Source organism: Fonsecaea nubica, assembly GCF_001646965.1.
Source record: "Fonsecaea nubica strain CBS 269.64 chromosome Unknown Scaff87, whole genome shotgun sequence".
NCBI lineage: Eukaryota > Fungi > Ascomycota > Eurotiomycetes > Chaetothyriales > Herpotrichiellaceae > Fonsecaea > Fonsecaea nubica.
In genome coordinates, this window is record NW_019173760.1 from 14,875 (window position 1) to 28,397 (window position 13,523).

The 13,523-nt window shown below is 53.7% G+C and overlaps 2 protein-coding genes across 2 annotated transcripts; both read right to left on the reverse strand.

Moving 5' to 3' along the window:
- Positions 1–553: 553 nt before the first annotated feature.
- AYO20_09421 (hypothetical protein) lies at positions 554–3,208 on the reverse strand (the record flags this gene model as incomplete). The annotated part of the gene is made up of 1 exon (XM_022647691.1): positions 554–3,208. The coding sequence occupies one exon, from the start codon at positions 3,206–3,208 to the stop codon at positions 554–556; it is 2,655 nt and encodes an 884-aa protein (XP_022496300.1).
- Positions 3,209–6,000: 2,792 nt separating this feature from the next.
- On the reverse strand, positions 6,001–13,038 carry AYO20_09422 (hypothetical protein; the record flags this gene model as incomplete). The annotated part of the gene is made up of 2 exons (XM_022647692.1): positions 6,001–8,302; positions 9,731–13,038. The coding sequence occupies 2 exons, from the start codon at positions 13,036–13,038 to the stop codon at positions 6,001–6,003; spliced, it is 5,610 nt and encodes a 1,869-aa protein (XP_022496301.1).
- Positions 13,039–13,523: the final 485 nt, after the last annotated feature.

Here is a 13,523-nt window from a genome sequence, read left to right on the forward strand (position 1 = left end):
CTGATCGAGAATGACAGAATCTGGAGAGCTAATGAATAACACGAATGGAAGGAAATACGTCGACATTCCCAACACGAAAAACGTATACCTATGTAAAATATATCACACAGAAAGACAGGAAAGCATGCTCAACCCCTCGCATGAAAATAGGAGATTGTCCGTCTGTCTGACAACATTATCAATCTGCCCGTTTGTCCATTATTCCAATAAACTTTTCTTCCGAAACTTTTTCCTTTTTCGTGGCCATGTTTTTTGTAAGAAAAATGATGATGATGATGAAGCAAATCCATAATTATTACCGGTATCGTGCACGTATCATACTGTTGTTTGGTTTTGGTTTTTCTTTTTCTTTTCGAAGGGAGGTAGGGAGGGTGGGAGGTTTTGGGATGACCTGACCTGACCTCGTCGTGCCCACACGTATGTATCGTGTAGGGGACTTCTGAACCCTTTGCCTCAAGTCAGGTCAGGGCAAGTACTCTCTGAGATGTGTGTGTGTGTGTGTGTGTGTGGTGTCTTGTCCCGTCTTGTCCTGTCCTAGTGAAAGCGATGGAGCTTACGCCTGTCCTTTCGCTTGAGCTTGACCGTGCTGCTGCGCCGGAGGCGGCGCACAGGACCCGCCAGCCCCGACGGTCCAGACGGCCGAGTTGAACTCGGAGAAGACGCGCTCGATCTGCCACCCGTCGGCCGCGCCGGTCGGGTTGACCGTGTGGAGGATATTGATGCCTTTCACGGGAACACCGGCACCCTCACCGGCACCGGCACCAGTGTTGGCGAAAACGGCCTCCCACCGGAACGCGATGACGTCGCAGGTCACGGCGTCGATGGACAGCACGTTGAACTTGGTGGACGGTTGCGCGGCCTGGCCCTGGCCCTGCTGAAAGGCGCGTTTGCTCGCGAATGTCGCGCTGCCCAGCGGCTTGCCGGCCAAGAAGTTGGTCGAGTCTGAAGAGTCGGTGAAGGAGGGGGAGAGGAGTTTCTCGGCAGTCGCGTCGTCGTAGGCGGTCAGGAGGGAGGCGAAGCTGTTGACCACGCTGGAGGCCGCGGCGTGGCTGAGGCATGCCGTGCTGCTGTGGGAGCTGGTGGAGGAGGTGGAAGTTGTGGAGGTTGTGGCAGCGACGGCGGCGATGGTCGTCGTCGTGTGGCTGTACGGGTGTCCTTCGTCCACAACCCAGTTATTCCAGTTTGCGGGGTCCGAAGTCGTCGAGGTCGTGTGTACGTCGTGGACACTCCGGTCCTTGTGGTTCACTGTGCTCGTAGTTGTGCTTGTAGAGGTCGCATGTGCGCCGTCCACAACCCAGTTGTTCCAGTTCGCCGGGTCCGCGATCGTCGTCGTGGAGGTTGTGGTCTTGGAGGTCTCGTGTGCGTCCACATTCTTGTCGTTCGCTGAGGTGGTGCTCGTGTGCGCGTCGTTCACGATCCAGTCGTTCCAGTTCGCCGGGTCTGTGATCGCGGTTTTGGCCGTCGTCGTGGAAGTCGTGTGTGCGTCAATGCTCTTGTGGTTCGTCGTGGTCGTGGTCGTGTGTTCGCCGTCCAAAATCCAGTTATTCCAGTTCGCTGGATCAGCGGCCGCAGTTGTGGTTGTCGAGGTCTCGTGTGCATCCACAGACTTGTGGCTCGCTGTGCTCGCTGTGCTCGTGGTGTGTGCACCGTCTAGAACCCAGTCGTTCCACTTCGCAGGGTCCGTGGTCGTGGTCGTGGCCTCGGTCGAGGAGGTCGTATGTGCACTGTCCACACTCTTGTGGTTCGCCGAGGTTGTGCTCTTGTGTTCGCCATCGATAACCCAGTTATTCCAGTCGGCAGGGTCCGTGGTCCGGGTTGAGGTCGTAGACCTTTCGTATGCGTCCACAGACTTGTGGGTCACGGTGGTGGTGGACGTGTGTTCGCCGTCGACAACCCAGTTGTTCCAGTTGGCAGGATCCGCGGTCGTGGTTTTCGCGGCCTCTGCTGTGGCGTAAGAGCGAGTGCTGGTGGCAGTTGTGCCGTGGCTGTCCTTACCGCTGTGGGAGGTGGCATCGACACTCTGAGACTTGTACGGGTCTGCGCCGTCCACAACCCAGTTGCTCCATTCTGCTACGGTTGTGGTTGTAGAGGCCGTGTGCGCCCCATCCGCAGCCCGACTGTTGTGGTGCGCTGTGGTCGTACTCGTGGTCTTCGCAACCTCCACCCCGGCGAAAGAGCGAGTGCCATTGATGGATTCGCCGTGGCTGTGGCCGCCGTGGGAAGCTGGGTCGGTGCCCTGAGCCTTGTGTGCGTCGACGCTGTCTACAACCCAGTCGTTCCAGTTCGCTGCGGTCGTGGGCACGGAGGTTGTGTGCGAGCCGTCCACAACATGGATATTATGGTTTGCTGCGGTCGTGGTTGTGGTCGTAGCCGCTGCGGCGAAAGAAAGAGTGCTTGTGGTGGATGCGCCGTGGGAGTCGTTGTCGATGTTGGAGGCTGGGGCGAGGATCGCGTTGATGCTCTCAATTAAACCCCTGCTGTCCCAGTGGTTGCGGTTGGCGGTGGTCGTGGAGGCCGTATGTGTGCCGTCCACATGCCGGTTGTTGTTGTTCGTTGTAGTGGTGATCGTGGTGGTCGCAGCCCTCACCGGAGTGGCACTGCTAGGGTCATTGACGTGTGCGTGAGTGCTCTCAGCCTTGTATGTGTGTGCGTCTTCCACGGCCCAGTTGTTCCAAATTGCTGTGGTCGTGGTCGTGGATGCGCGGTGGGCGTGGATGTCGTTGTCGCCACGGCTGGATGCTGGATCGATGCTTTGAGACCTGTATGTATGTGTGCCTTCTACAGCCCGGTAGATGCTGCTCGCCATAGTCGTGGCCGTAGTCCTGGTGTTCGCAGCCACCACCGCAGCGGCTGCGCTGGTGGAGTGAGATGCGCCGTGGCTCTCGTTGCGGCCACCGTGGGAGGCCGCGTCGATGCTCTGAGTTTGATGTGTGTGTGCGCTGTCCACACTCCAGTCATTCCAGTTCGCTGTGGCCGAGGCCGTGGTTGTAGTCGTGGTCGAAGCCCTATCCGCGACGATGGCGCGAGTGCTAGTGCCATTGGCGGATGCGCCGTGGCGGTCTCCGCCATGGGAGGCAGCGTCGATGCTCTGAGGCTTGTCTGAGTAGTCGTAAGGTGGGAACGGGCGTCCGTACCAAGCTCCCTGGGGGATGGCAAGGGTGACGCCCGCGACAGCCGAGAAGGCGGCGACGGTGCTGGAGAACTTCATTATGTTTTGTGTTTTTGTATCTTGTGTCTGTGGGTAACTTAAGGAGTGACTGAAGGGTTAGATTTAGAAGGGGAAATGAATGACTGTGGTCAGTATGAATGAATGAATGAATGGCCTCGTTGCCGAGTCAAAGGAGTGTGAAGAAGTTGGAACTGTCGATTGCTGGATTGAACTGACTGAACGATGCGAGAGGACACAGACCTTTTATACACATCCGTCCACCCATTGTTGATGAAGAGACATGTGTGTCTGTCTGTCTGTATGGACCTACCTATCGACGCGGTATACAAACACAGATAGACACAAACACGCTCTATACAGAAGTCGTTAAGATTAAAACTGGCAATAATCGAGCCACCGCATGTCCACTTGTTGGGAACCGTGATTGTGATCTGTGTGTCTGATATGGAAGATGCAATAGAATGGAAAGGGAGCCGGGGTTGGACGGGGGTGGTGGAGGAAAAACATGACGGAGATCATGTGTCTTGTTTCTGGGAATCTGGCCAGAGTCTGTCATTGTATTGCGGTGGCGGAAATGAAAGTCCGTTCTCTCGTCCTTCTTCCTCCATAAGGGACGAGGACGAGGGGATTGCAGATTGCAGATTGTCAGTCACACGGGGATTCTGCTTCGTTGGTGTGAACTGCTACTGCTTGCCGCTGATGATGCCAGTGTAGACTATACCAGCCCTAATACCGAAGCCAATGCCGATGCTAAGACCGAGGCTGAGGCTGATGCTAAGGCTGCTGCCGCTGCTGCTACTGCCTGGTACACTGGCCGTTACCGAAGCCCGGTCAATCATTCGGAGAGTGAGTAGGCGGGTGATTGAGAAGATCTCTCCCGAGGAGATTCCTCCATGACGAAAATCTCATCATCGTAATCACCACTGTCAATATCGCAAGCATCGTCGTGGAGTAGAACGCGTGAGACAGCCATGTCGGAAAACAACTCCGTGCTCGGTACACGATCCTACGAGTAGTGATGTGCAGTGGCGAGGATGTATGTACTCATAGATGGCGGAGACGTTTATTGCGGACATAAAGGTGGGATGTGAAAGTTGAATGTACGGTAGAATGAAAGGAGAAAAGGGAAAAAGTGGGGGAGGAAGTGGATCCCGCAAAAGCCAAGCGCCACAAACGCCACAAATCACCGGTCTAGGGACGCCCTGTCCGAATAATTGTCCGATGGATAAATGGAAAAAGGAAGGGTTGAAGAAAACTCGAGAAAGTAGTATTTCTCCAAGAGGCGTATCAAGAGAGGGTGATGGCATAGGGAAATATCCAAGTAGGTCTCTGGAGAAGTACATAAGTGAGTATGCATGTTCGATTACTTCCTCGTCTTCGTCTCCTGTCGTCCTTGTAGGGTCCGCACAAGCTTTGTCCGCTTCCTTTAGCGAATCTCTCTTCCTCCGTGGCCTTCTCCATTGAGGTTGTCCTGGATTTCCTGATTGGCATGTTCAGTATCGTTAATGGCTACCCCTGACTATTTCGGGTTAGCTTAGGACAAGGCAAGTGGAGCCCCGGAGGTTAGTGTCTTGCTACCGACTGCATAGTGGGTTCCCCGACTCCTCTCAGGCCGGATGGGTCACCCACTTCTCCGTCATATACGGCGAGACGAGTATATAGGGATCAAGTAATACATTGGAGGAAAACAGATGAAGCTGGTGCGTGCGAAACCTCCGAGATGATCGTGTTTAAGTGGGCGACGCGTTGTTATTGTTTTCTTGTAGGGCAAATGAAAATCCCCATGCTCGAAACTTGTGCGTGAAGGAGATGGGATATGAGAACCCCCCAGGAATGAAACTCCCCAATGTTGGTCCATTGTACCCATATTTTGGGGAATTGGTAGATAGTTACTCACTTCCTGGTAATCGAACTGCCTCTTCAAGGATAAATGGGTAGGCTTCATGCCAGCCCCCAGGTTACTGAAACCTGTTGACCGGAACGATGGTAAGGCACTTCATTACACGGAGAGCGAGAGCGAGAAAGACGACGGGGGAAGCCCTTCCCGACGAAACATATGTACATACATACATTTTTGGTACAAGTACTCGGTGCTCAGTCCCTAGTCTTCATTCATCGTATCAGCGAACGAAGCTAGCGCGGCACCGCCGGATACACCAGCACAAGCGAGAAAGATCTGCGCCAGCCTTACAGGTGGAGGAAGAGTGGGCAGATCGCGGAAAACGGAAAAGGAAAAGGAAAAGCGCCACTACACTCCATTGTTTGTACTCGGTACATACATACTCGTGACTCCGTACAGCACCCGTCGAGTCGCATAATCATCACTGGCGCCCACACCAAACTTCCCAAATCCAATCAATGGAGAAATGTGGAAAACGTCCAAACCCCATTAAACGTCCCCCGAAAATCCCAACCCCTTGTGGCGTGAAGAAAAGAAAGAAAATAGAGCGAGATTGCGAGAAAGAGTGAGTGAAGGAAACAAAGACGAGGAGGGAGAGAGAAAAGTCGTCGTCCGTTGTGCGCCTGGATTCTTCCATGTCCCATACTCCCTTCGCTTTCCTAGTTCGTAGGAACATGCAATCAAAAGGCTCAAAGTGGTCATGGGCGACTGCGGCGGTGCCGATTAGTCTCGCCCCCTCCGAAAGATCATGAAGAATTTCTTTGCTTAGGAGTCCGAATCTTGGTTGTCAAGAAACACAAGCCATTAATAAAAAATCAACTACCTAGAGAAAACACTCTTGGGGGTATTATCTGTTGCTTGTGCCCATAGCTCGCTTTCCCCTTTCCCTGAAAAATCCCAAACTGCCCCCATCAACATGCATCATCTCCTACTAGTTCCGATGATATCGGTGCCTCTTGACCCGGTTCCTGGAAGAAAACACCGTGCTGGAAGGATACGTCGCTGATGTTGTGCTTGGTTCTTCAACCGCAGCTGGAGCCGTGGTCGATGCGACTACAGGATCCGCCGATGTCGTAGGATCACTAACATCCGGAGGTCCTGATGCACCTGTAGCTGCGGCCGGAGCTGTTGGAGATGATGTCGTTGGTGCTGCTGATGAGGAAGACGGTGGAGGTGCAGGTATCTCGAAATCAGCAAGTGTCGGCGCTGCTGGAGAGAGCACGGTCGAAGCGGTCACCGGCGCAGTGCTAGAGGTGGTTTGTATTGGCGCTCCAGCAGCTCCTCCGCTATAGTCAATTGGGCTGCCGGCTTCATCCGGTCGAGTCAGGTTGGTTGGTGGCGGGCTATACGTGATGTTGGGGGGAGCACTCCAAGTCGGAAGGCCAGTGCTATTGCTGTGTCCACCCGAAGTTCCATTCACAGCAGTCCAATTGCCGCCGCCTATACCCATTCTGATGTTGTCGACATCGAGAATTGGTGAGGTAGTCTGAACACCAGAGCAGCTAAACACCAGAGAGAATGTGCTCGCCGATGATGTGACTTGGAATTCTTTCCCGGTCATCGTCCAGGTGCTGGCGGCCGAGAGAGATCCCAACGTTGCCAGTGTTCCTTCGTCGTTCGAAACTGTCAACGTGCATTCATCCGGTGTAGCACCAGAAGAGGGAACCCTATACGCGAAAGAATACCAATACGATCCACTCGTGGCGGGAGCGGCAAGAGTCTGCGACAAAGTGGCAGTCACATCTTCGAAAGCGGGCTCAAAGCGAGCAAATCCTTTGCCGTCATATGCCGAGTCAGGGGACAAGATATCGCGGATGCGCCTAGCAGATGTCGACGACTCCGAGGCACTTCCCCAGACAATATCCACTTCGTCCAGGTTCCACCCTGTGCCCGAGCATTCGAACGATGGGTTCTCCAGAAGTTGCGAAGGGGCCGTGGCACTGCATCCAGAGGAACTGCCGGCGGGATACGTCGAGTTACCACCACCTGCCGTCGAATTGGTCGAGTTCGTATGGGGGATCGTGTAGTTCAACGGAGCCGTCCCATTACTAGCCCAGTCTGTCCAGTTACCACTGCCAGTGCCATTGTAAGCCCAGGTCGAAGTCGTCGTAGGCACCACAGGAGAGGGCGTTGTTGATGTCGATCCTGACGTGTAGCTTGTAGCCGTCGGTGACACATACAATATCGACGTTGTGGTCGAACCTCTGCCGTCAGTCACATTCCACGGGATTGTGCCATTCCAGTCGGTCCAATTCGACGAAGGATATGAACCGTTGTAGGCTGGAATCGTCGGATATCCTGCAACAGAAGTGGTGGACGAGGAAGGTTGCAGAGAAGTAGCATCGACCGAAAGAACGGAGGAAGTGGTTGTCTGCGGTGCAACAAATCTTGAGGAAGAGCTATAAGTCAAGTTAGACAGCCAGTCGGACCAATTGCCCGTTCCATTGTAGGCCGGGAATGTCGGATAGCTTGCTTGCGAGCTCGAGGTCGTAGATACAATCCCAGAGCTCGTAGTTCTGGTCCAATCTAGCCACTGTGACTCGGTCCAACTCCCGGTAGGATAAGCCCTGACTGAACTCGTAGTGGTTGCGATTGAGGATGATGTTGTTTGACCGTCAACATACAGCGTACTTGTGCGGGTGGCCGTCAAATTCCAGTCTAGCCACGCGCTCTCGTTGTGACCTGTCCAATTACCTGTCGTGGGATACGCGAAACTGGAGCTCGTGGTTGTGCTTAAAGAGGAGCCCAGGCTTGTGGTTGCGGCGTCGACCGGCAAGGCAGAGGTAGTCTGTGTCTTCGAGAAGGACGTCAGATTCCAGTCTAGCCAGATGGAGTTCGAGTCGTTAAAGCCAGGGTAACCAAAAGTCGAGCTGGTCGTGGTTGGGGATAGGGAAGAGCTCGAGGTTGTGGCAGTAGATACAGCCTCAACCGGCAACGACGAAGTCCTCGACGTCAGATTCCAATCAAGCCAGATAGAATTTGAATCATTGAAGCCGGGGTAGCCCGGATGTGTAGCGATGGAGGTCGTCGACGAAACTGAACCTGTTGTGGTTACAGCATCAACCGGCAATTCCGAAGAGCTCGTCGGGTTTACGGACGTTGTTGTTGCTGCCCAGTCTTCCCAAGAGCCATTGCCGCTGTGCGACGGCCAAGTTGAGCCGTATGGTCTAGAACTCTCAGTCGAAGTGGTAGCGAGCAAAGAGCTTGTGGTTTCGGCATCCACTGAGACTGCACTGGAGGTTGATGAAATCGTTCGTGTCCAATCTAACCACACGCTGCCATTCTCGGAAGGCCAAGCGGAATAACTAGGCCTTGAGCTTGTCGTACTCAAGAAAGAGGTTGTGGCATCGGCGACACTAAGAACACTAGAGGAAGTAGAACTCGATGTCGAGATCGTGCGCGTCCAGTCTAACCACGCGCTTCCATTCTCTGAAGGCCAAGTGGAATAACTGGGCTTTGAGCTTGTCGTACTGAGAGGCGAATTAGTAGTCGCGTCCGCAACACTAAGAACGCTTGAGGATGTCGAAGCTGATGTCGAAATCGTTCGTGTCCAGTCTAGCCACGCGCTTCCACTCTCTGAAGGCCAAGAGGGATAACTAGGCCTTGAGCTTGTCGTACTCAAGAAAGAGGTTGTAGCATCGGCGACACTAAGAACACTAGAGGAAGTAGAACTCGATATCAAGATCGTGCGCGTCCAGTCTAACCACGCGCTTCCATTCTCTGAAGGCCAAGTGGAATAACTGGGCTTTGAGCTTGTCGTACTGAGAGGCGAATTAGTAGTCGCGTCCGCAACACTAAGTATGCTCGAGGTTGAAGTTGAAGTCGAAACCGTTCGTGTCCAGTCTAACCAAGCACTGCCACTCTCTGACGGCCAGGCAGAATAACTGGGTCGTGAGCTTGTGGTACTAAGGGGTGAATTTGTAGTCGCGTCCGCAACACTAAGAATGCTCGAGGTTGAAGTTGAAATCGAAATTGTTCGTGTCCAGTCTAACCAAGCACTGCCACTCTCTGAAGGCCAGGCGGAATAATTAGGTCTGGAGCTTGTCGTACTTAAAGCGGTTGTGGCATCCGCGACACCAAGAACACTTGAGGTTGATGAAGTTGAAATCGTCCTTGTCCAGTCTAGCCAGGCGCTACCACTCTCTGAGGGCCAAGAGTAATTAGGTCTCGAACTTGTCGTACTTGGGGAAGAGGTTGTGGCGTCTGCAACACTAAGAAGGCTTGAGGTTGAAGTTGAAGTTGAGACTGTCCGTGTCCAATCCAGCCAGGCGCTACCACTTTCTGATGGCCAAGTGGCATATCCAGGTCTAGAGCTGGTCGTGGCATCCGCAACACTGAGAAGGCTCGACGTTGAAGTTGAAGTTGAAGTTGACACTGTTCGAGTCCAGTCCAGCCAGGCGCTACCACTTTCTGAGGGCCAAGAGTAATTAGGTCTCGAACTTATCGTACTTGGGGAAGAGGTTGTGGCATCTGCAACACTAAGAAGGCTCGACGTTGAAGTTGAAGTTGAGACTGTCCGAGTCCAGTCTAGCCAGACGCTGCCACTTTCTGAAGGCCAAGTAAAATATCCAGGTCCAGAACTAGTCGTGGCATCCGCAACAGATAGAACGCTCGAAGTCGAAGTGAAAGTGGAAGTCGAAATCGTTCTTGTCCAGTCTAACCAGGCGCTTCCGTTTCCTGACGGCCAAGCAGGATATCCAGGTGTAGAACTTGTTGTGCTTAGAGACGTGGTCGTAGCATCCGCAACAGATAGATCGCTGGAAGTCGAGGTCGAAACCGTTCGTGTCCAGTCTAGCCAGGCGCTACCGTTTTCCGATGGCCAACCAGAATAGGTGGGCTTGAAACTAGTCGTGCTTGGGGAAGTTGTAGTAGCATCCGCAACACTGAGGACGCTCGAGGTCGAGGTCGAGGTCGATCCTGAAGCTGTTCGTGTCCAGTCCAGCCAGGCGCTACCGTTCTCTGATGGCCAAGCAGAATATCCACGTTCAGAACTAGTTGTGGTTAGAGAAGTCGTAGTGGCATCCGCAACACCGAGAATGCTCGAAGTCGAAGTTGAAACTGTTCGTGTCCAGTCCAACCAGGCGCTACCGTTCTCAGACGGCCAAGCAGAATATCCATATCTTGAAGTGGTCGTGCTAAGGGGTGAAGTTGAAGTGGCATCAGCAACCGATAGAACGCTCGAGGTCGAAGTTGAAATTGTTCGTGTCCAATCCAACCAGGCGCTACCGTTTTCAGATGGCCAGGCGGAATAGCTAGGTATGGAACTAGTCGTGCTAAGGGGTGAAGTTGTAGTGGCATCGGCGACAGATAGAATGCTCGAAGTCGAAGTCGAAACCGTTCGTGTCCAGTCTAACCAGGCGCTACCGTTTTCCGACGGCCAGGCGGAATAGCTGGGTATGGAACTAGTCGTGCTCAGGGGCGAAGTCGTAGTGGCATCGGCAACGGTGAGAACACTCGAGGTCGATGAAGATGTCCGCGTCCAGTCCAGCCACAGACTACCATTTTCAGAAGGCCACCCGGTGTAAGCTGCTCTTGAAGTGGTCTGAGAAGTGGTGGTCAAAAGAGGCGAAGAAGTTGTAGCATCGGCGACAGGAAGAACAGTCGATGAAGATGAAGTTGTCTTGGTCCAGTCGAGCCATAGACTGCCGTTTTCAAACGGCCAACTAGAATAAACTGCCCCAGAGCTGGTTGTAGGAAGAGAAGAAGTTGTGGCGTCCGCCACGGCAAGACTAGTCGAGGTAGACGTAGATGTCCTACTCCAATCTTCCCATGCACTACCATTTTCCGCAGGCCAGGTAGAGCCCGACGGCCTCACTGCATTCGAGGTAGCGGTGGTCGTCGATATTGTTGTTGCCGCATCAACAAACAAAGAACTAGAGGTGGACGATGTGGTCCAGTCCAACCACACTCGTTGCGTCCCGCTCTCCGAGGGCCAGCCGGAGCCACTCGGCCTCGACAAAGTGGAAGTCGTCGTTGGAAGTGTTGAGGTTGTTGTTAGCGCGTCAACGAGCAAGGAGCTTGAAGTTGAAGATGTCGTCCAGTCCAGCCAGATCTGTCCTGTTCCATTCTCCGAGGGCCAAGCAAAGCTGCTGCTAGGCCTGACATAACCTGTGGAAGTGGTAGTTGGCTGGATCGAGGTGGTTGTTGCAGCGTCAACAGGCAGAAGGCTTGAAGTTGAAGACGAAGTTGTCCAATCCAACCAGACCTTTCCGGTACCATTTTCTGCTGGCCAGGTGAAGCTGCTCGGACGTGGATAGGCTGAAGATGTAGATAGTGCAGAAGAAGTTGTGGTAAGGTCATCGACGATGAGAGAGCTTGAAGTGGACGATGACGTCCAATCTAGCCACGGTTTCTCTGATCCGCTGTGTGATGGCCATCCTCCTGGACGCGTGGGGTGCGAAATAGTGGGGTTGGCAGAATGGATGGAAGAGGTGGTAGATTTCGTCGTTGCAGCCTCGACTGGCTTCGACGAGGTGGTCGTCGTAGTCAAAGTATCAGAGGAACTATGTCCCGTTGGGAATCCCCAATCCCCCCAGCCACCGGAGCCACTATTCCCTCTGTTTGATGAAGAGTGTGGCCGACCACCCGGAGGTCGAGTTGGCTGTCCTGGCCGCCCGCTGGAAAACGAGCTGGTCTCTGTAGTCGACGCATCAACAGGCTCTTGGGTGGTTGACGAAGATAACTCCGTGGCCTTTGATGATTGAGAACTGTTCCAGTCGAGCCATTGGCTTTCGTGATTCGGCTTGCTGAGCGACGAGTGTGGGGGCCGCCCGGATCCGGAAGGAGTCGACTTCGAGCTAGTCGCTTCAACAGGTTCTGAATGTCCTGGGCCACCACCAGTCGAAGAGCCGCTCGGGCCGGTTGGAGTGGTTGAAGGTCTCCGGGTGGTAGGATCAACGGGGTTCAGGGTTCCCGAGCTATTCCCAGGCTTGCTCGTGGGCGTGCTGGAAGCAGACGTCGATGGTGTCCCCGTTCCCCCTCCAGGTTGTGTGTGCCCATCCGTGGGAGAAACTGATGTCGAAGCAGATGGTGAGTGTCTAGTGTGGCTGGGACCGTTACCTCCCGGTCTGCCAGAGGTCGCAGAAGGCCCTGCAGAAGTGGAAATTTTCGAAGTGCTAGAGCTACTGCTGGAGCTGCTCCCAGTATTGCCTGCATAGGGATTGCTCCCGTGCCAGGGATGATGATCTTCCCAAGATCCTCCCGTGCCACCATTGCTGCCGGTATTGGAATGATCCTCACCACGTTTTTCTCCAGCGGAACCGCAGGTGAAGCTGTGAGAGATGGTATAGTTTGTGTTCCCATCTGATCTTCCAGTTTCCGTGGCCCATTCCGGTCCGAACGTCTGAGCGTACATGTCGCAATATTGACCCTGGCTCACACCGTCTTTAGAGAGAACATAGGTGTTGAAGAATTTACATCCGATCGCGCTGCACTCCTTGGCGCAGTATGCTGTGTCAAATGGGCCATAGAAGATCTTTGAGCCCATAAATGCCCCAGAGGTCGGTGGTGGATGGATCGCCGAGCCCGCAATGAACACTGGCACATCGAATCCTTTTGGAGTTGTCAAGGTGCTGTTAGTGTAGCCGTTACAACCCGCGATGACCGCATTCGCACTGTTTGGACCAGCAGGGCTGATGGAACCAGCCCAGAAAGAACACTTGATTGCTGGAGCTGGTCCGCCGATTTCCTTCTCAAAGTAGATTTCGAACGAGGAGCATTCGTCAATGCTATTGCAAATGGCTGCACAGATGCCGCTATCGTACTCATCAATCGTCGTGTGTCCAATAAACCCATCTCCTGAGACCCATGCTTGTCCATTTTTAAATGCTTGATAATAACCGGCCGGGGTCGCAGCAGATGTCGCAGCATCCGCAAAGAATTTGTTGGTTGCCCACTCGGCGGCGATCGGATCAGTACAAGAGCAGGTCGGTTCGACGTCGCGTTTGAGCAGATTCTTCTTCCATGGCATGAAACCGTCCCATTCTCCCAATGCACCTAAAGCCACATCAGACAACAAAAGGAAATAAAAGAATGGCAGCATGTTGCATTGAGCAACAGCTCAAAGGAAAAGAGCGACTGTGGTGAAGAACGAATGGACGCGTGCCAATCGACAACGCAAAGATGGTTTACCAAAAGTGAAGAGGGAGGGAAGAGGAGGGATGTGCAGGTAGAGTAGTAGATGGCGTCGCTCGACGCTGAGCCTTCTCCGCAGCACCATCTTACCTAGCCCAAAGCGCGAACGACGCACATGCAGTCTACGCCGTTCTGGGGGTTCTGTAAACCCTTGTCCAAAGGGTCATCGAATCATATCAAAAGTTACTAGGTTGGCACCCTGTTAGAGATCAGCGCCACATGGCTGGAAAACGCATGAGATTTTCCTAGCGGGGGCCTCGACACGCCAGTGACATGATGATTGTGGACACTGGCACCGCTGGGGGATAGTCACCGTTCTTT